This window comes from Mus pahari, chromosome 10 (assembly GCF_900095145.1).
Source record: "Mus pahari chromosome 10, PAHARI_EIJ_v1.1, whole genome shotgun sequence".
Taxonomy (NCBI): domain Eukaryota; kingdom Metazoa; phylum Chordata; class Mammalia; order Rodentia; family Muridae; genus Mus; species Mus pahari.
This window is the reverse complement of record NC_034599.1, coordinates 44,691,319-44,711,893: the sequence shown is the minus strand read 5'-3', so window position 1 is coordinate 44,711,893 and position 20,575 is coordinate 44,691,319. Positions and strand designations below refer to the sequence as shown.

Genomic DNA, 20,575 nt, shown 5'->3' with positions numbered 1-20,575 from the left:
CCATGTCACAGCTTCTTGGCACACATATACATGGCTATGCACTCCTCGGGGTTAGATGCTCTAAAACATTCTTGCCCTTACCTGTTATGTACTATAAGACTGGGCTAGTGCCCAGTTCCAAAGGATTTTCTTCCAGGACTGGATGCTGGCCCTGGTGAGACACCATGAGAATACTTCTGACTTGATGCTTTGGCAAACACAAAAGAAAATTTAAGTATATTTTAAGATGAGAAAATATGCTCATTTTGACAGGCAGACTGGCTTCTTTGCTGGTCCAGTGCTGAGTCTGTAGATGTAGGTAAAGTGTGTGTGGTTTATGCTGGTGCTCAGTGCTCTTTAGAGTATGGGAGATGGGAGTATGGGAGTGAGAATGGCAAACTGTGTGATTCTTGGAGAGACCATCCAACATGTATAGTTTCTCGCTCTGTACTCTGAAACATGAGGCGTGAAGTGACCTGGAGTTAATTACATTTTCCAGCTGCTAGGTGGATTGGGGTCCAGCAACCCTGGTTTTTAGCCATCGACAATGTGTGTGTGTGTGTGTGTGTGTGTGTGTGTGTGTGTGTGTGTGTGTGTGTGTGTGTGTGTGTGTGTGTGTGTGTGTGTGTGTGGTGTGTAGTGTAGTATAGTGTATGCTTGTGTGAATGGTATGTGTATATGTATACATACATAAATGCATATATATGGTGGGAGGGGCTGTGGATCCTATGACACTGTAGACAGTATATGGCATCAGAAGAGAAGCCCCCATGCCAGTCCTCGCCCTCCACCTTGTTCCGAGACAGACTTTCTTACCATCTGTCACTGCTTATGTCAGGCTGGATGCCTCTCAAACTTCAGGGCATTCTCCAGTCCCTGCCTCCCACCTCTATAGGAAAACTGGAGTTACGGATGCATGCTTGCCACATCGGGCTTTACATGAGGTCTAGGAATCTCAACTGTGTTCCTCACATTTGTGTGGCTGCTGCTTTTCACCTCCCCAGCCTCAACCCTGTCCCATAATGTTTCTCCCAGTAAACCAAAACCACTTGATGTTTAAAGTTAGAACTAATAAAGCGATCGTTTGACTCAGCAAACTCAAGAGGTCAAGGGTTCTGAGGCATTATTTAACGCCGGAGATCCAGAGGGCTGTAACCATTATTGGACTTGGCTCCAGGTCCTGATTTGGAGACAGACCCACAGGATAGAACCAGTACACATGTTGCCTCATTCACAGCAGCTTCTATAATTTATTACACTAAGGAATAGAGCCACTTGCTCTGACAGGTGGGTTTCTATTATTTCACTGCCAGCATTATATAGGACAGAATTTTTTTTCGATGGTGGAATCTATCCGGTTAATCGTGGAAGCCTCAGTTGTTGTAATACTCAACATTTTTTCCTCCACGTTACAACCTTATGGTGTAAATGATGGGTATGTAGAATATGCAAAGATACTGAGGCCATGATCACCTTACCACATCCTCCACTTTTCTGTTGGGACAAGTCACGGGAACTCTTCACCAGCATCACTTGTTGCATGGCTTTGAACAGGTAGCAGTGTCAAGTCTGAATGAGTTTATTAAAATGCTAGGTTTTAGAAGCTTGCTCAGCACATAAGCATAGAGAGCCCAGTGTCTCTTGCCAGTGAATTTGGTTTAAATCTGTCTATACTGTCTGCAGTCTGCCAGTGGGTTTGTCTTTACTTCAGGTATTTTAATTTCTTCTCCATCAAATGGGCTTAAACCTGAAGCCATGTCTACCGTCGCCTATAGCCATCTTTGTCTTCTCTTTTAGTCTGAGAGTCTGCTCTCACACATCATCTGTGTTCAGATGTTCACATACAAAAAAGACCTCAGCAGTACCCAGAGTGTTCCTTCACTCTCTAGCTTGTCTTCTTTCTTAGCAGAAACCCAGGCATCACGATCCTGTGAGAGCATTACATGGAGGGTTTTGAAGTGTTTGGTTATATACTTAGTGACATTGAGCTGGAAACCTCACTACATTACTTCTGGATATTCAAGTTTAAACAAAACTTATATTGGAGTATCTTGCTGAAAGATTAGCAGTGCTTATATGGCTTTGAGATGAGTGTAGTTCTGCTGTGAGCCAGCTGTAAGCTCTCGGGATGCTTCCAGGGGCAGCTGTGATGTAGTCTTCCATGTTGATGCCATTCTATGCAACCAGAAATCAAAATCTCCGAGAGCACGTGCTTTATAGCACCTTTAAATTAGCATCTGCATTGGGGTTAATGATATTTGAATGTTTACCTTATTTTTTCCCCGAGCAGCTATTCCCAACAACATCTCAAACCATAAATGCACAACTGATATAAGTGACATTCCTGTGCCATCTAGTAATTTATTAATCCCTCAAATGAGATAAATTTACTCATATGAAATTACTCTTCCAACAGTATTAATCTGACATGTGCACTTATTCTATTAATATACTGTACACATTTGTATAAGCTCCCAGTGGATCACACACATACATACGCACACAAAGAGAGAGGGAGGGGTGTTAGCTACAATTGTACATAAGAAATTTCTACCATTTCATTCCTGCTGTTACAAATATTGTTGGGGATTTTATTTATTTGAGATTGTGGGAGAAGTCAAGATTGTGTGTGTGTGTGTGTGTGTGTGTGTGTGTGTGTGTGNGAGAGAGAGAGAGAGAGAGAGAGAGAGAGAGAGAGAGACTATATGAAATATCTTTCTAAGTCAGTTCAATACCCATATGATGTCTATAGGGTCAGCATCCTGATTTTGAGATGAAGAATATGGACTCAGATCTACTCGCCAGCCAACTCTGTTCCTAAGTGACAGAGCTGGAACTCAGACTGTCTCCCTGACTCCAGAACCTGAGTCCTTAACTACAACCAGTTCCCATTTAATATCTGTGACTATCCAAACATATAAGTTCAGTCTTATTGTATTTATAGCCTGAGAGGACTGAGGTCAAGGCAAAATGGTTCATCCAGAGCGCTGCTCAGTGTTTCCATTGTTGTGGTTTTGGCTCTGACTGAATTCAAATTTTTCGGAACACATAAGTTAGCACAAAAAGCAGAACTAGGCTACCTATCCACATATTAGATCATTCGGGAAAGATATTGTATTGTTCAGCCACAGGGAAAACATCACTTCCCTCACACTGAAATAATCTCCTTGGGAAGGGTGTTTCCTACCGTTATGCACTGAATGTACAAGTATTGGGAACTTATTGTGTGATTTCCACATATCAATTACCAGAATCTTTCCGAAGCTGTGGGTCATTTCAGTTTCTCTGTTTTGCCGAGGGGGTTCTGAGGGGTTAGTAACTTGCCTGTGATCAAACAGCTAACAGGAGGTCAGACTGAGAGTCATGTTCCAGCAGATGTGAGCCTGGGCCCTGAGCACCCAGCATGACTGGCACATCAGTTTGTCCTGCTGGCTTTCTTTGAGTTTCATGCTTAGCGGTGAGAGTAAATTGTCACTATCAGTAGGGACGTCTCAGTTCTGACACTCCTGATCATCTGAGGCTGGAATTACAGCAACTGTGGTCACATGAAAAAGCCCCCAGTTATACTTAGAAAAACAAAACCGCATCTCTCCACCAAGGTGATTTATGCATAGCCACACTTAAAAGGCTTATTTCTAAAGCAACAAGTAAATAAATAAATAAATAAATAAATAAATAAATAAATAAATAACCATAAAAGCTACAGTTCAACGCCTTTTTAATAGGTTTTAGAAAATTAATTAATAATTAATTAAAAAATAATTAATAGGTTTTAGAAAACCTTTTAAATAGGTTTTAGAAAATTCTTCCATCTCATGTGAAGCCTCTACGCATTGAAATCCTCCTAGTCTGTCCATCTTAATTGATTAGTCATACAGTGTCTTCTTCAGCAGTGCCCACTCTGACCCTGGGCCCATAAACAGATGCCATCTCACCTTTTCCATGGCCAAAGACCTTCTTCACAGCCTTCTAACATGGCAGTACTTCCAGGTGGCTTCAGAGACCACTGAGTTCACAGTCTGCTGGAAGCTCCTACCCTGCCTAACACATTGCAAAGAAACCCAGTCAAATCAAGCGGCTACAAGAAGATGCTGACTAAAGCGAAATCTATGAACAACTTTGGAAATCTGAATGAATGATTCTTCCCTGTCACTTTACCTAACAAGATCCCCACCTCTCCAGATAAGTGCCTTAGCCTCTCTTATGAACTGAGATTTTCATTCACTTGTCTTCTGTAACTATGACTTTATAGCCTACTTTTCCTAGAAAACTGGGAATTATAAAACATCTATCTACACCTAAAAGAGAGAGCATTGCTTCCAGAATATTCATCAACTACAAAAAAAAAAAGAGGTAGTGAAAAAGACAAATATATTTTAGAACCAAGTACTCTCCCTTGGGCTTATTTACATGAGACCGGGAGAGGTGGACCATTCTGTTTATGGAAGGATGGTTTTGTTTGTTTGTTTGTTTGTTTATATTAGCTCACAGGGATTAACATAGTATGAGATAGAGAGCTGGAGCCTTGGACTTTGTTCACTGTGAGTTTGCATCTTGACCATTAATTAAGGCCTCAAGCTTCTGCCTCCCCATCTGTCAAATAGGGCTGATGGTATTATCATCTGTGAGGGAAGAGGATGATGATCATTAACAACAGGGAAATGATGACAGCAATGTTATTGAAACATTTTTGAACAAAGGCTCTGCTCTATCTAACTTAGGATTTGGAGAGAGAAAGAGCAACAAAATGGGAACTCACAAGTTACAGTAAACCTCTTTGGATGTTTCAGAAAAGCTCTAGGAGCCTGGGGAGATAGTACGTGCTCTCCAAGCATCCACATGCAAAAGCCTGGTGTGGTGATGTGCACGTGTACTACTACTAGGGAACTGGAAGAGGTGGATCCTTGGGGCTTGCCCGCCAGCCAGACTAGGGTAATCAGATGAGGTTCAGGCCAATGAGAGATGCTACCTCAAAAATCAAAGGGTTGTCTCCTGAGTAATTGACCTCTGGCCTATACAACATATACAAGTATGCACACACACACACACACACACACACACACACACAGAGAGAGAGAGAGAGAGAAGTTCGAAGTAGGTATAAAGTGGATTCATGTGAGCTGGAGCATTAGAATTGCATGATGTTCCTTCACTCATTCTTGGTTGAGTGAAGAATTTCATTTCCTGCATCCCAGTTTCCTCTTCTGTAAGTGATACAGTACCCTCCTTGGTCTTTTATTTTATTTTTTAAGCTCTCTGAACTATTAGTAGATTGGTGCAGTCACGAACAGGCTTTTATAAACCCAGTAGTGTAGGTTGACTGCGGGTAGGCTTGGTGGGTATATAAGGAGACGGTAATGTGGAAATTACTGGGCAGTGTTATCCCAACCAGCAAAGCCCACCCAGGTCCACACAGCTGGGTACGGGAGTGCAAATCCTCACATGCAGCTTAGATGACAGTGTTTATGCAGGGGAGGCTGAAGCAAAGCAGGGCATGAACCACATGATTGGAGAGCAATGCTGGCCTAAGTGTCTTTAAAGGTATGCATTGTGCTGGCTAGGAAATTATCTTGCACACACAATGAAAGGAAGCTGAGACACAATTCAGGAGCTTTTATTGCAAAACAGTGAAAGGGGAAAAAAAAATACAGGTAGAGGAGGGGAGGTGAAGAGTTTGGAGTTTTACCACAGGGTTCCCCTTCTCATTGTTAGACCTAATAATTCAAGGTTTGGCATGCGCAGGAGGCAAATCTACACGGACTACAGTCTAAACCATCTAAGCATTGTTTGCAGAGTGGCTAGGCTCCCCTGCCCCAGCCCTGTCTGGTGCTTTGAGAGAGAAATAAGTCTCTTTTCCTTGTGTGCAAAGGGCCAGCAGTCTCCGTGGAAGATTTCTTTTTTTAGAACTGATGATAAATGTGTGCGAGGGATCCCGTTAGGTTGGGAATTCCTTTGAAATTCGCATTTCTCTTTCTCTCCGTTGTTGTCCATAGATAGATTCTGGCAGCATTTGGGAATGAAAGCTCTTCAGCTTGACTCCCCCCTGAGAGTCATGTTCTTTTGTGAAAGGAGCTTTTAAAAAAGAAAAAAAAAAAAAAAAAAAAGAAAGAAAAAGAAAGAAAAAGGAAAAGTGAAGGCTGTTTTTTCACTTAGAACAAGGATATTCTCCAGCAGTGAGAGCTTTGGAGTAACAGGATCCATATGTTGGCACGGACAGCTAATGCTCAGCATATGGGCACTGAACTTTGCAGACAGAAGGATGTCACTGCTTTTAGAGAATGTCCTGGAAACTCCACAGAGGAATGGCGCTCAGGTGAGTCATGGCAGAGCAACAGTTTCCGGACTTCGAGGTACCATCCGTCCCGCGAAGTGTGAGTCACCAAAAGCAAGTGAAGAGGTTCTGGTTGGCCTTCAAATTCACAGCACTGGCCTAGAGCCTTCTCTGTTAGGCCCCAAGCTCTCAGGATAGCAGAGGGGCCTCACCCAGGCTATTCTGTACTCCTCAAGAAATGGCAATGCCGAGGGATGTCGCTGAGCATGCGCAGATGGTTTCTTTCATTCCATGAGAAGATCTTCCCTCTTCACAAAGATTGAACTGCAAAGTGAGTGAGAATTTACCCGAGAGCCAGGGGCCATTACTCCACAACACTGACCTGCAGCTAGCAGTGAGGGTGAGGGAATCGCTCCCTGCTCCTCGCCATCTGGACGGTGAAGGCTCAGATCACAGTAATAGCTGAGACCCTTTCCAAATGGAACACTGTGGGACTGAGCACCGCCTAACTCCAGCTAGAGACGTATGATGGGAAAACCAACCCCAGCTGTTTGCATCTGGACCTGCGGTCCCAGCCCCTGCCAGCATCATGTCCCAGTACAGCTTTATGTACCAGTAGCTGTGCACGGAAAGGAGGAGGGTGGGGAGGACTCGTTCTTGGATAAGAATGAAGCCCCAGTTCCCTGACTGGTTGGCAATGTCAAAGGAGAGGTGATTGCACCCCTGGATTACTGTACCATTTCCTCCAGTTCAGCATTTGAATATGCCCAAGCTCAGCCACTTATCCATGGAGCAGAGCTCAGCCTCCTGCCCTCCTTTATCCCGAACCCCAGCCCTTTCTTCCATCTTTTTTCTCCACATTGGCTCCATTTCACCCCTTTCCCTGTACAGCCTCCGCTGCGTTTCTCAGGACTTGCTTTGTCTGTCAGTGGGATGATTAAGAACGCTGAACCCCCAATCCTCTGCCTACCCCACCCCACCATGCACTCCCTTCCCAGCCCCAGGCAGGCCCTTTGATCTCTGTATTCTGCCCGAGCACAACCATGGTCTCTTGTCTCAGGAGCCCGGACTCAGAGCTGCTGCTCCAGCCCTGCCTGCAAGCTGGTCACCATGGCAACAAGCTTTCCCTCTTCTCCTGTGAACAGAAAATGGCTGTTGGAAGGAAGAGCTCCTAGTCTCTATGACCCAGCCTGGTTGCTTTCTGGGAGATGTAGGATGTAGGAGGGGGGCTTGTTTCATAATGACTCTGATGAGCTCCCGCCATTGAACCCACTGTGTGCTAGCCTTCGCCTTTCAGATTTACTTAAAGAGAGCAGAGGTAAAAGGAAGTTGATTTCAAATGAATAAAGCGTTATTTTCCTATCCTAAAACTGTATTTTCGTGAACAGTTGTTATCTGCTCTAAGGAGATAAACGGGAAGCAGAGTGAAGCGGGTAAGCGGTGAGATCTGGTGTTGTGTGGGTTTTTGTTTTTGTTTTTTTTTTCTTATCAGTACCATGGGAAGACTGAGCATGTGGATATTCAAATAAAAATTCAGGGAAAGTCGCCAAGGGGTGCGAAGAATTCCACAAAGCACAGGCGGTGGGATTTCAGAAGCACAGCGGACTGATTGGTGTACTGATGTCGGTTTTAGCCCTGGAGATAGGTGGTGGTTATACTTTGTGGGGTGAGGTTTGCTCTCATTGGCGCCCCTGCTTTAGAATGGATCTCATTCCCAGTGGTCAAGGATGGCAGCACAGGGAGTGTGCAAGCTATCCCAGTGCATAGTTCCAGGGTGACAGGCCTAGAGACACTGGCACCCAAAAGGGACTGGCTACCTGGCTCTTTCTGTGAATACAAAGCATAGTGGTTTATTGAGTGGCCCAGGGGGCCCTTCCACTCTGACAGCAGATAACAGTCCCATGTAGGAGTGGTCTAAGCTGTACCTCCTTCTGGTTATGGTATGAAGTTTCTTTTACAGGAGTCAAATAAACCTCACCTTTTTAAAACTGAGCTTGGAAAAATCTCATTTTTGAATGAAAGCTCCGAGGTTCGATCTCAAATTTTTAATGGTGTGTTTGAACCGGACTTTTTCTTTCTTTTTCAGTTTCCCTGCAGGTAGATATTGTTCCCAGCCAAGGAGAAATCAGCGTTGGAGAGTCCAAATTCTTCCTGTGTCAAGGCAAGTGTCCTGTGTCCCATCACATCCCAAAGCTCGTCTCCAAAAACCTGCTGCTCAGAGCGCAAACTGAGAGTACCAAACCTAGAATTCTGGCCACTGCGCTTCTCTTGGTCAGCAGTGTAACCATTCCAGATCATTCTAAGACACCTTCCCTTGAGGGTGACATGCTGCCTATTCTACTGGGTGTTCTTAATGTCTAATTGGGAAATATGCCCCTAATAATAATGTGGAAACCATCCAGTGGGGAAAAAGATGGGGAAATGGACTGCAAGGTGTTGGGAGATGGTGTGCCTGGGATTTGGAAAAGAACAGAAGAAGGAATGAACTGAGCTAGATGTAGGCTGTGGCATTTACACACAACTTTTGGTGGGAAGGAGCCCTAACTGCCACCATGATTTGCATCTGACCAGGGGACTATGGCTGCGGGGTACATTTGTTCCCGCTCCGCCTGTCATTACAGCAGTTTCAATGATCTGAAGATACAGCCTTAGTGCCTGCAGCACAGCTTGCAAATTGTGATATTTATTGAAAACATGATGGGCCCCCGAAAGGAACACTACATTTCCAGACCACATATCTGCACAGGACGAGGCAGTGCAGGCTGGTTCCCCTGTACAGGCAACAAATCAAAGCAGGAGTAGTGGATTGGAGAGCTGATCACCAACTCAGCCTGGCCTCTAGGCAGCTGAGTGCCCCCTCACAAGTCCCCAGAGAGGCATTGCTAATGTTCTGTCTTCTCAGAGCATGTAAGGGGTTGACTGAGATAACAGGCATCGGAATATCTACCATTCATACCAGTTTGAACAGAGTTGCTACAGTCAAAATGGCTGGCATCTTAACTCTTGGTTTACCCAGTTTCTCTTAACTTCCAGTTGAACAGTCTCTGTTCTTTTCGTCCTGATCAGTTGGTTCAGGCCAGCTAGGTCCTGGAGCTCAGGGCTCAGATAAACCAACCCCCACCCCTTTATTTTCCATTCCATAAAAACATTCATTCCTAGCGTAGTGTGTGGAGCACAGTGGGTTCATAGCAAATATTGTTTCCCCCTCCAAGGACAGGACAACTAAAAAATACTGTATGCATAGGCAGTGGATAAATTCGTTCAACTCTGAGAGATGTCATGTATATAATTAAACCAACAAAGAGCAGAGCTGCAAAATGCCTCATGATAGAGATCCCTTTCCAGCCTTCTAAGCTTTGTAGCCGTGGACACTCTGGAAGGGCTTAATTGTCTCATTTTCTGTGATCTGAAAATAATCTCTTCCTCTTTAGTGGCAGGAGATGCCAAAGATAAGGACATCTCCTGGTTCTCGCCCAATGGGGAGAAGCTGAGCCCAAACCAGCAGCGGATCTCAGTGGTGTGGAATGATGACGACTCCTCTACCCTCACCATCTACAACGCCAACATCGACGATGCCGGCATTTACAAGTGTGTGGTCACTGCTGAGGATGGCACCCAGTCCGAGGCCACTGTCAACGTGAAGATCTTTCGTAAGAGCCCTCATGTGTACCCTGCACTCCCCACCTTTGTTGGGAAGATACATGGGTGGGTAGTAAAGGCAGAGAGAAGGCAACAGGAGGGTCAGTAAGGGTGTGGTGGTTCTTTTCCTGTCTGAGTTGCTAAGAGACCTAGTATATTCTCAAATGGTTGGTGACCAGCCCAGAATCAATAAGGCTGGTTCCCAACAGTTGTCACTACATTCCCAATGATTGCCGTTCTCCAGAAACTACACAGTTCCCAGAGGGCTAGTGTCAGTTCCTCCATGCCTTCTAAGTGAGAATGACAGACACATGGTTCAGGATTTTGCTTCTTATCCCACTACACTTGCTAGTGATATAGCCCAACGACCTAGTAAGATGTAGTATTATATGTCAACACTTGATGCTGGTCAAGGAAGGTGGCTCCCACGGCTATGGAAGGCTGGCCTGGCAGTGACATCTCACTGTCTTCTTACTGTGTTGGCTCAAGTCATGGTAAGTAAGTGTTGGTTGCCATAATATTAGCTGCCATAAAGTTGACTCTCATTCTTCAGAATTTTCTCTGCTATAAGAAAATTGGGGTGAGGACATAGTGGGAGACCAAAAATAATCAATGACCCTTATGGTCATGGTAAGATAGTTGCAGGGCTCATCACTATAGCTGTGTGCATCATCACTGCAACAGGGAGCCTACTCCCCTCCATAGACCCCTCTCAATGCTAACTGATCTGCCTCAGATAGTGACCTAGTGCTAAGTGGGAGACCCTCTTACATTGCTGAGTTATACATGGAAACTGCCCTGGAGCTGAAATCCAGGCATAGGAGTTCTACTGCGAAGGTGTTTGTTCCTCACTCTGCTCCTCCTGCTGTCTTTCAGAGAAGCTCATGTTCAAGAATGCACCAACCCCACAGGAGTTTAAGGAAGGAGAGGATGCTGTGATTGTCTGTGATGTCGTCAGCTCCCTGCCCCCAACCATCATCTGGAAACACAAAGGCCGAGATGTCATTCTGAAAAAAGACGGTAAGACCTGAGTTCCCGAGAGCCCTTGGTCCCCTAAGTTCCCACCCCTACACAGGCCCTCCGGCATTCCATCTAAATGCAGATTCGGGGGGGGGGGCCAGAACTCACACGAAATCTCTGGGTCATAAACAAATGTGTATCTGTAACTAGTGTGTTCAAGCACCTGCTTGTCTCTCCAAAGCAAAAGACAGACATGCCATCCCTAGACTGACTCATCTATATTTCAGGGCCAGGGATATCTTTGCTCATTTCAGCCTAAAACCCAACACCATAGTACCCGAGGCAGGAGAAAGGGTGAGATAGCCAGTTTGTGTCACATGTTTGTAATTCCAGCATGCAGAAGCTGATACAGGGTAATGGTTGCATGTTTGGGTCTAGCCTAGGCTTCATAGTGAGTTTCAAGCCAGGTGGACTACACTGTGAAACTCTGTCTCAAAAATAACACAAATTTCATAAAAGGCAGTAACAGGAAGCCCAGCTTCTTGCCTGATTGTGGAGTTCACAAACTGACCTTGGATGAACCTGCCTCTTGTCTCTTCCAGTCCGGTTCATAGTCCTGTCCAACAACTACCTGCAGATCCGGGGCATCAAGAAAACAGATGAGGGCACTTACCGCTGTGAGGGCAGGATCCTGGCCCGAGGGGAAATCAACTTCAAGGACATTCAGGTCATTGTGAATGGTGAGGAGATCTGCCCTTCCTGATCCCGCCATTACTACAACCAGGGTTTGATGGGGACCTTCTTTTCCATTCTCTTTGAGTGTAGACCTGTTATGTCTCATTCCTACATCTCAAGGGAACCTCTTTGCCTCTGGGAGGGGGATATTTTCTCCTTAACTCATGTGTCTTTGGTGTGTCCCTCCAGTCGTACACATCAAATGCCCTCCATTGTCTAGCAGAACTAAAGACTCCCCATTCTGCTAATAAACCCTCCTTCATCCCCAGTGTCCTTGATGTTACCGTCACTAGGAAGTTAGTCCCCTTGGCTTGATGGGCAGAGAAAATACTGCAATCAATTCAGGTCTCAGAATAGTCAGCATCGTGGTCCGTGGGCTTATTAATCTTAATTTGCAGTGTCAAATAAACACACCCTTAGCATCGATCTGACATTTGCAAGATGCTTACAGGAAATTATAATGTCAGTGCTAAGAAAATGAGTAAATCACATTTGAATTGTTTTGGTTGTTGACACGTGTTCTCTTGCCAAGCTTTCTTTCTCCCTCCCATTCCTTTGGTGGAAGCACCTTGTGCACAAAGTTGTTTATGACAGTTGCAGAGAATGTCACCCTGCTGAGCTGGTATCTTTTGGAAGCATACCAACCTGGCAACCAACAGGAACTGCACTTTCTAATGTTTACCAGTATGGAGAGCAGAGCCTTTTTGAAACATCAAGTCCCACCAACTCCCCTAGTTGTATATGTTGTATATATTGTAATATATATTGACTGAGAAAAATGCATCCCAACAAATAGCCGCTGTGCATCAAATCCCACATGATTATGAGTTAAGGCACGATATAGGGACTGAACTCTTGAAAGTAATAATGCATGTTTGTGGACAAATTTTTCCAGTTTACATTAATTACTTAGAACACCATGTGAGTTTAGGTGTCTTCCACTAACACTGTAGGCCTCCAGGGATATTAATGCCCAGATGGTGATGTTGCCACCTGTGGACCCTCAAATGCCTCTTCTCGAGGCCATGGGGATCTTTTAAGATTTGTACAACCACCCCTGACATCCTTCTTTCCTTCAGTACCACCCACTGTCCAGGCCAGACAGAGCATCGTGAATGCCACTGCCAACCTGGGCCAGTCTGTCACCCTGGTGTGTGATGCCGATGGCTTCCCAGAGCCCACCATGAGCTGGACAAAGTAAGAAACTGGCATGTACCTGGCATTATGGGTGAGAGGAGGAGGCAACCCATAGCCCCACTGCCTGTGGGGGTCTCAGAGGCATGAGTGAGGGCTTCCTAAAGTACCAGGGAGAAGAATGGCTCCTTTTCTAGGAAGTCCTCTTCATCAGTGTCTGGATTATTCTCCCATTTTCAGGCGTGTGGGAGCAGATGCGGGTATAGCTGTTAGTGCCTGTTCTATGAAATCTTTCTGAGTTCTATCGATAGCCTTTGCATGTATTCAAAAGATTGGGGGAGAGGCATAAAAAGCATATAACAAGAGATGGGACTCAGAAGTCTTTCCCTCCTATGTAGACTGAGCCTGTTCCCTTCACACAGTGGGAAATGATCAGAAATGAGCCTCTTCACTCCATGCTCAGAATCATCACCCTTTGCATTTCCACACTGCATAGGGATGGGGAACCCATAGAGAATGAGGAGGAAGATGACGAGAAGCACATCTTCAGTGATGACAGCTCTGAGCTGACCATCAGGAATGTGGACAAAAATGACGAGGCTGAATACGTCTGCATCGCGGAGAACAAGGCTGGCGAGCAGGATGCCTCCATCCACCTCAAGGTCTTTGGTAGGTACAGGGTAGTGCACATTAACGCCCCTGTTCAGCTACAATTCCTCCTATTTTGCACATTCTACCCATCAAAAAGGCACACCCACACTACCAGGGAGTGCATCCATGGAACAACCATGAGCTGTCTGCTCTGACACCTAAACCCAAGTCCAGGAAACCACTTAGTCCTCTTCAATAACACACAATCTCCAAGCTGATCTCCTTGCTCCCCAGCTTGGCTACCGTAGGTCTTGTCTACTCGTGGTAGCCAGAGTGCCTCAATGCCATTCCTCTTTTCAAGATCCCTTCCAACTAAGGTAAGCACCTGACTAAGCCCATGGCCCAGGGCTAGTACCCTGGCTCCTGCCTTCTACTCTAGTCCCAGTTTTCCCTCCCCCTGCTCCACAGAGAAGGTTCTCCAACCATAGCAGCCTCCTTTCTGCCTCTGCCTCAGAATGAGCCAGTTCCCTTTGTCAGAGATGTTGCGGTTGAGGCTCTTCTGGTTAAAGCATTCTTCCCTACAACAGACCCACTCTGAGCAGCCTTTTGGTTACCATTAGGCAGAGTTTAGCTTAAGCACATCTTCCCAGGAACCCTCCCCCTCACCAGTCTGACATTGCCTCTGCCTACCCCAGCTACCTCCCTACTGACCATCCTCAGGACTCACTGTCTTCTCCATACACCTGAAAGTTCCTGAACTAATGCTCCTGCCATGTTTGTTCGAGGGATCGTTCACTTCCGGTCTCTGTCAGCATGTAAAGTGGACTGTGAGCACACTGACTGTCTTCTACATTGCTTTATCCTTGAAACAGCTCCAGACTCAGAATGCCTTAGTAAATATCAGTGCCTGGCTGGTTGTCTCATCTTCTTTTTCCTCTTCTACTGGCCTGGGTGCCAGGGTCATAGAAAGTCACAGAAAAAGCTTCCATATCTCCATCCACTTTGTCTTGATGAATTCAGCAAAGTTTCAGGTGTTTCAGGGTTGAAATGCATTTTGGGCCTCTTTGTGCAAAAAAGGGATTTGTTGCAAAGAAAGGTGTACACTAATGGCTCTGAAAGATCTGGTGTATTGTAGAACATGCTGGTTAGATAGAGGCTGGAGAGAACTCTCTAGCACCTGTCCCTTCTAACTAGTTAAAATATACACCTGGGAGCCAGCATTGGGACCTGCTCGTTTAGTCCAGTGGGGACTAAACACAATGTATGTAAACACAATTTGAAAGTAGGGTGCCTTTATGCCAATAGCCCTGATAATCTCAGAAGAGTCTCTTTTGTCCATTGATTTTGATCATTGGTGACATTGAAGCTACAAATGAACTCTAACAAAGAAAGAACATGAAACTTCATGAAAGCGCACATCTATGTATGCGTGTGTGTGTGTGTGCACATGTTTGTGTATGTATGTGCATGCGGCCGCGCATGGATGTGCACAAGGATGGAAAGCAATGGTCACCTTCAGGTGTCCTTCCCCGAGTGCCATACCCTTCTTTGGGGAGACAGGGATCTCCTAAGTTGGTGCTTGCTGATTCAGCGAGGCTATCTAGCAGCGAGCTGCAGGTACCTCCCGGTCTTCCACTCCCCCAGGGCTGGGATCACAAGGATGGCTGACTATGCCCAGGTTTTTTATGTGGTTCTGAGGTTCAGACTAAGATCCTCAGTCTGCAAAGCCAACACCTTAGTGAATGAGCTGTCTTCCCAGCCCATTAAAAAAAAACAAACAAACAAAACAAAAGACAAAAAACAAAACCAAAAAATTCTTGATGCTGTTTTTTTCTCTCTATACTTGAGAATAATCTTCCACCCCCATCATTCTGCTTCTTAGATTATAGAGACGGGCAAGTGCATCTTCATTGATCCCTTCATTTAAGAAATATCGAGCACCTTTGCAGCTAGATCAAGTGGCTGGAGAGATAAGTAAGAATTGGACTCTGAGAAGCACCAAGATAGAGATAAACATATAAACATAGGAAAGAGGGTAATTAGTGTCAATTGGCATTATCCATTTGAGTGTTTACTGTGAATCCAGTCTTCGCCAAGTTTAAAATAAAATTTCATGGAGTTGATTCCCGTCAGTAGATTTGCAGGCATATGTAGATGTCCAATACTGACATTTTAAATGACAGCCCCCTATAATGACTCCATAGCAACAGCATGATGATGCTTTATAGGAAAAGATTTCCTATCCTGTGTGGCATCAGTTAGTCACCAACCTGATGCAGGGCTTGAAATACAGAACAGAACGGTGGGACAAGTGCTTTGGGCAGTACTTGCCCTAGGCAGAGTTGAGAAAAAGACACTGTGTTGCATGTGAGCAGCTGTGGACCAGGCCTCTACCTGTTGGGCTTACACCTATACCTCTAGCACCTAAGACAACAGAAGCAGTTGAATAATTGAAGGAATAGCCAGTAGTTTCTTTGACTGAAGCATGACCCATGTCCTAGGGAGATGATCCTGGGATGAAGTTAGCCTCAGTTGTCTCTGGAAAACTTTTAAAGCATTATGCCCGTACAGTAATAATAACGATACCCAGCACAGAAGGAGCATCTATTCTACGCCATGCTACAGAACCACAAATCAGACTTTCCAAGCCTCATCACAGCCCTTTGAGGTGGCTCAATATTCTTCCTGCTCTACAAATGTCACAAGGAGCTCAGGTGCTCCTTATAAGGAGCCATGATGTTAGCTTCTTGGTCCATACCCTGGAACAGCAGTGGTGGCTGCATCTCCATGAAGCCAGTCGGCACCTGTGCTGAATCTGCATGGTTTAGGGAATGGATGGGAGTGTGAGAGAGAGCACTCTGCCCCTTGACTACCATGCTGCTCCTGGGTTCTCTAGATGTTTGCCACTTGCAAGCCCTTCTTACCTGAAAAATTTTTAAACAGCCTTATTTTAAAATTATGGTTTTGGCACACATGATTTTCCAGTGATTGAAAACTGGAAGCACATTTGCATACCAATGCAATGGGCATACTTGTTTATTTAATAAAGAATTAAAACTTGGCTGAATATTTGATATGACTGGACACAGACTGTCTTCAATGTTCTTCAGAGTTGTTTGATGTTTTTGTTTTATAATCATCAAAGCTGAGAACACTACTTTGCATAAATACACAGTACAAAATGGCAGAAATTTGTTTAGGACCATTTCAGAAATTGTTGGAAATTCTGTCTCCCATCCCAAGCCAAAACTCATTGAATAATTTTTCTGTGAAACTCATGTCAGCAACTCAAATAGCAATTTTTTAAATCAAGCATTCTAACACAATACTATCCAAAGACACACTAATTTGATACTTACATGCTGAGGAATGATGGTAGGAAAATATTTGAAGTCGTTGTTTTACATAATTAAGCCATTATGTTTCTGTAAGAGCAGAAAACTTTGCATGTGTAGTAAAAACCACTACAATTCATAACGTACAATGGTCTTGAATCTGAGCCGAGGCTTTGCAGCCAGTGTTTGTTGGCATTGTGTGGTGGGACAGCCATACATGCTGAGTGTTCAGAACCAAGGCTGCAGTGACTTCACAGGATTCACCATGAGCAAACACTGGCAGAAGCAACTTAGATTCTTTACACGTTTGATTTTGAATTCATTTCTGGTTTGGTTTGCTGCTGTTGTTTTTTTTCTGTTCTTTTTATATCCAGGGACATTTTACTATTGCCAAACTTTGTGACTTCTACTTTGCTGTTGTGTAACTTCACAGGTTCTTAATGCAGCAGTTAAGAAGCTGCTCTATGGAACATCCCAGCTCTAGCATGGCTGGAGGAGAAGAGCTCTTGATCTTCTTCCAGGGCCCTGTGGTGGGAATGGTTGATTGACAGGAAGGACAGGTAGCAAATGAGGGACCACATGGGGCCGTGGTAGAAGGATCAGGATGTATAATGCCTAGGGGAAGTGGCAAAGAAAAGAGAAAATAGGATGAAGAACCAGGCAAGACAGGATTTGTCTCCCCAGTCTTCATCCTGAATGAACAAATACATCCTACATCCCTACATCCCTGCATCTCTGTATCCCTATATCTCTGCATCCCTTTATCCCTACATCCCTGCATCCTTACATCCATGCATCCCTACATCCCTAACACCCCTCCCCATGTATCTGTATCTCACACATGCACCATTTCTTTCCCAATACAACTAGAGTGTTCTCGATCAAGCAAAAGAGAGATGGCTGGGCTTTTAGCGAGGTCAGCAAGGAAATCATGAACCTGTAGTAATTGCATCAGACCCAGAATCAGGATTCTCCACAATGCCACAAGGAGAGCTCATCCAGCCTTCTTGAACTCCTGCTTCTCTCATTTCTCTCTCCTTTCCACCTTCTATTCCTCCTTTCCCTCCTCCTCCTATTGGTTTCTCTTCCATTGGTTGAGACAACTAGTATGAGGGTCAGAGAGCCTGGTAAAAGGGAACCAGCTGGTTAGGAGATTTTCTTCACTTTCTATCCATTCCCTTAGAGATTGGTTCCATGGGCTATCCCTGAGGAGGTTTGCTCTGCAGTAGCAAAGGTTAATGATGTTGAAGAATAAAGAGATCTACACCTTGGGTAGCAAAGAAGAGATCAGACTCTGATGGATTCAGAAAGGGATGCAGTCAGTATGTAAAGAACATGACTAAAGCAGAAACTGTTGTGGTTATAACTGAATGACACCTACAATTGGGACCTGCTCTGGCCTGTGGAGCCCTCCCTAGTTATCTGCCTAGGACACCTTTCCTTAAGTGCTGCATTCTTCCTTGGCTGAGGGCCTCCATTGCTGTTCTTTTAGGTCCTTCTGTAAGATAACATAAGCCTGTGCTAGTGATCCTGATATCTCATGGCGCCATGGACTGAGGCAAATTCAGTGAAAGGCAAAGGTCTTGTTTACCTGATCCCTGTAACTAAAGCAGCACTTATGGCTGATGGCAAGAGACCACCAAGAGGGCTGAAGGAGCAGGTCTCAGAGCTCTCCTCAGACAAGGCTACCAGAAACTTGACACAGGAGTGGGCCGGGCTATTGCTGAGTGGAAAACTGCAGAGCTGTGGACTGGTTTGCAGTACTCACAGGATAGTGAGGAGGGTGGTGGCTCCTCATGACCTCAGGCATTTGGAGACTTGGTCCCCAGTTAGTGGCACTATTTGGGGAAGTTTAGAAAGCATGGGTCTGATGTCAGAAGTCACTGGGGGCAGGATTTAAGAGTATATCCTCTTACCTTTGGCTCTCTCTGCTTGGTTTAAAGATGTGAGCTCAGCTTCTTACTCCTGCTGCTGTGCCTAATGCTTGCCGCAGTCAGTCCTCCATGAGGGACTCCATCCTCTGAGACGAAGTCAAAACAGACTCTTTTCCTTTATAAATTGTCTTAGTTGTGGTGGTTTTTTTTTTTTTTTTTTTTTTTTTTTTTTTTTTTACAGCCACAGGAAAGTAGCTCATACAAGGAGCCATTGGAGGTACGAGGTGTCCGGAAGGCAGAGATAACACGGAAGATAACACCAGGGGCTGATGCAGGGCTTAAGCTAGAGCAAGTACCACGGAAAGATAAAACTCGGAGAGATCCCTCTTGGTGCTAGTACACACAGAGAAGGCATCTTTTACAGCAAGAGATGCTCTGTATTCGTCTCTGTTTATCCAGTTGTGTTTTCTGTCTCCCTGTAATTATTTAAAACATCCTTATTGTATTTATTTTCTGTTGGTTAGATAGAATGCTCAGACAAAACAACAACAGCAACAACTTAGAAGAGAAAAGGGTTTATTTTGGCTTACAGTCCCAAAGAGGATACAGAAGTCCATCAGGGGGAGCAGGGTGGGGGAACCTAAGGAGCATGAGGCCAGACTCACAGTCAAAAAGCAGAGAGATCACACTTCATTCACACACAGGAAACAGAAAGTGGCACCAGGCTATAAAACCTCAAAGCCTACCCTGAGTGGTAAACTTCCTCCAGCAAGGCTCTGCCTCCCCAAAGTGCCATAACCTACCCAAAGATCGCCACAAGCGGGGGACCAAGTGTTCAAACCCATAAGCCTCTGGGACATTTCATAATCAAATCTCAACACCTGTGAGATCTCAAAGGGCATCCTCTGCCTTCCTCTGGGGTGCTGCTTCCAGAGGCAGAGGACAGAAGCATCCTTGCCAAAGCCCCTCTTGGTTAGCAAAATTCGTCTTTGTTAATAGTGTGTCTGTGGTAAATGTTTTCATTCCCTGCACTCTGGAAGGCAGAGGCAAGTAGAGGCCACACGGGTCTCAAAGCAAAGTGCAGGTAGCCTAGAGATTCAATTCATATTTTTACCTTTGTTGCTTTTGCTTTATTTTACCCTCTAAAAGTAAATATTTGATACTAACGAACCTTCATTCCATACGGTGTAAGTTGTTGCTTCCTACAAGGCATTGTTATCCAGGCAAGATAAAGTCTTCCTAGAGCTTCATCCAGAGCTGATGGACTCCATCTTCACCACATCATCTTGCCATCCTGGATTACCATTTGCCTGTGTACCAGCCATGACAAAACAATTTCCTTACTGTCCTGTGGTAACTTGAGGAAGCCACTTGTACCATTCAGGTGATTTTATCTGGAAGCAGGCCACTTGTCACTGATATCTATCATTTGTTGAAGCAACATGGAAGACTACAAGGCCTATGTCTTCAGGACGTATTTTCTGAGCTGACTTGCAGTGACTATGAACTCAGATATAAAACAAGTGTGGTGATTTCAGAAGCCACCTGTCACCCTGGCTTTGTGTCGCTCTTGCCTCGCCTTTCTCTCTAGCATAGTGAAATAAGTTATTTGTGCAGTCTTATCTGTTCTCTTCTATGGAATGTTCAGCAATTTCTGAGTATAATTGTTTTAAATTAGGAAAATTCAATTTCGCTTAATGTTTTCACATTTCACTCAGCGCTGGAATGCATGCGTTCCTTGCATTACTCCAGACATTTGGAAAATGAACTGAGCTCAGCTTCTTCCCTCCCTGCTGTCAGCCTCTGTAGCACCTGACCAGAGCTTCCAAAATGGCTTCTGCTTGAGGTTTTATCTGCTCTAGAGTTCCTCCTGAATTAACCTTCTTGGGATTCGGTGACCACTCCATGGCTCTGATGAAACTCTACCCATGAGCTTCAGTGAGCACACTCCCAGCTGCTTAACTTTGTCTTCTTGTCTCATGAAACCTCTCTGTCTCTGTCTCTGTCTCTGTCTCTCCCTCCCTCCCTCCCTCCCCCTCCCTCTCTCTCTTCCTCCC

The 20,575-nt window shown here is 44.9% G+C and overlaps 1 protein-coding gene across 17 annotated transcripts in view; it reads left to right on the top strand.

The window, feature by feature from the left end:
• The window catches only part of Ncam1 (neural cell adhesion molecule 1), a 299,087-nt gene that overhangs the window by 223,601 nt on the left and 54,911 nt on the right, over window positions 1–20,575 (top strand). For all 17 annotated transcript variants that reach the window (XM_029542708.1, XM_029542706.1, XM_029542705.1 and 14 more), the window contains exons 2-7: window positions 8,337–8,411; window positions 9,682–9,900; window positions 10,766–10,909; window positions 11,452–11,589; window positions 12,664–12,781; window positions 13,215–13,387. In XM_029542708.1, coding sequence (XP_029398568.1) covers window positions 8,337–8,411; window positions 9,682–9,900; window positions 10,766–10,909; window positions 11,452–11,589; window positions 12,664–12,781; window positions 13,215–13,387 — 867 coding nt within the window. The remainder of the gene's footprint in view (window positions 1–8,336; window positions 8,412–9,681; window positions 9,901–10,765; window positions 10,910–11,451; window positions 11,590–12,663; window positions 12,782–13,214; window positions 13,388–20,575) is intronic.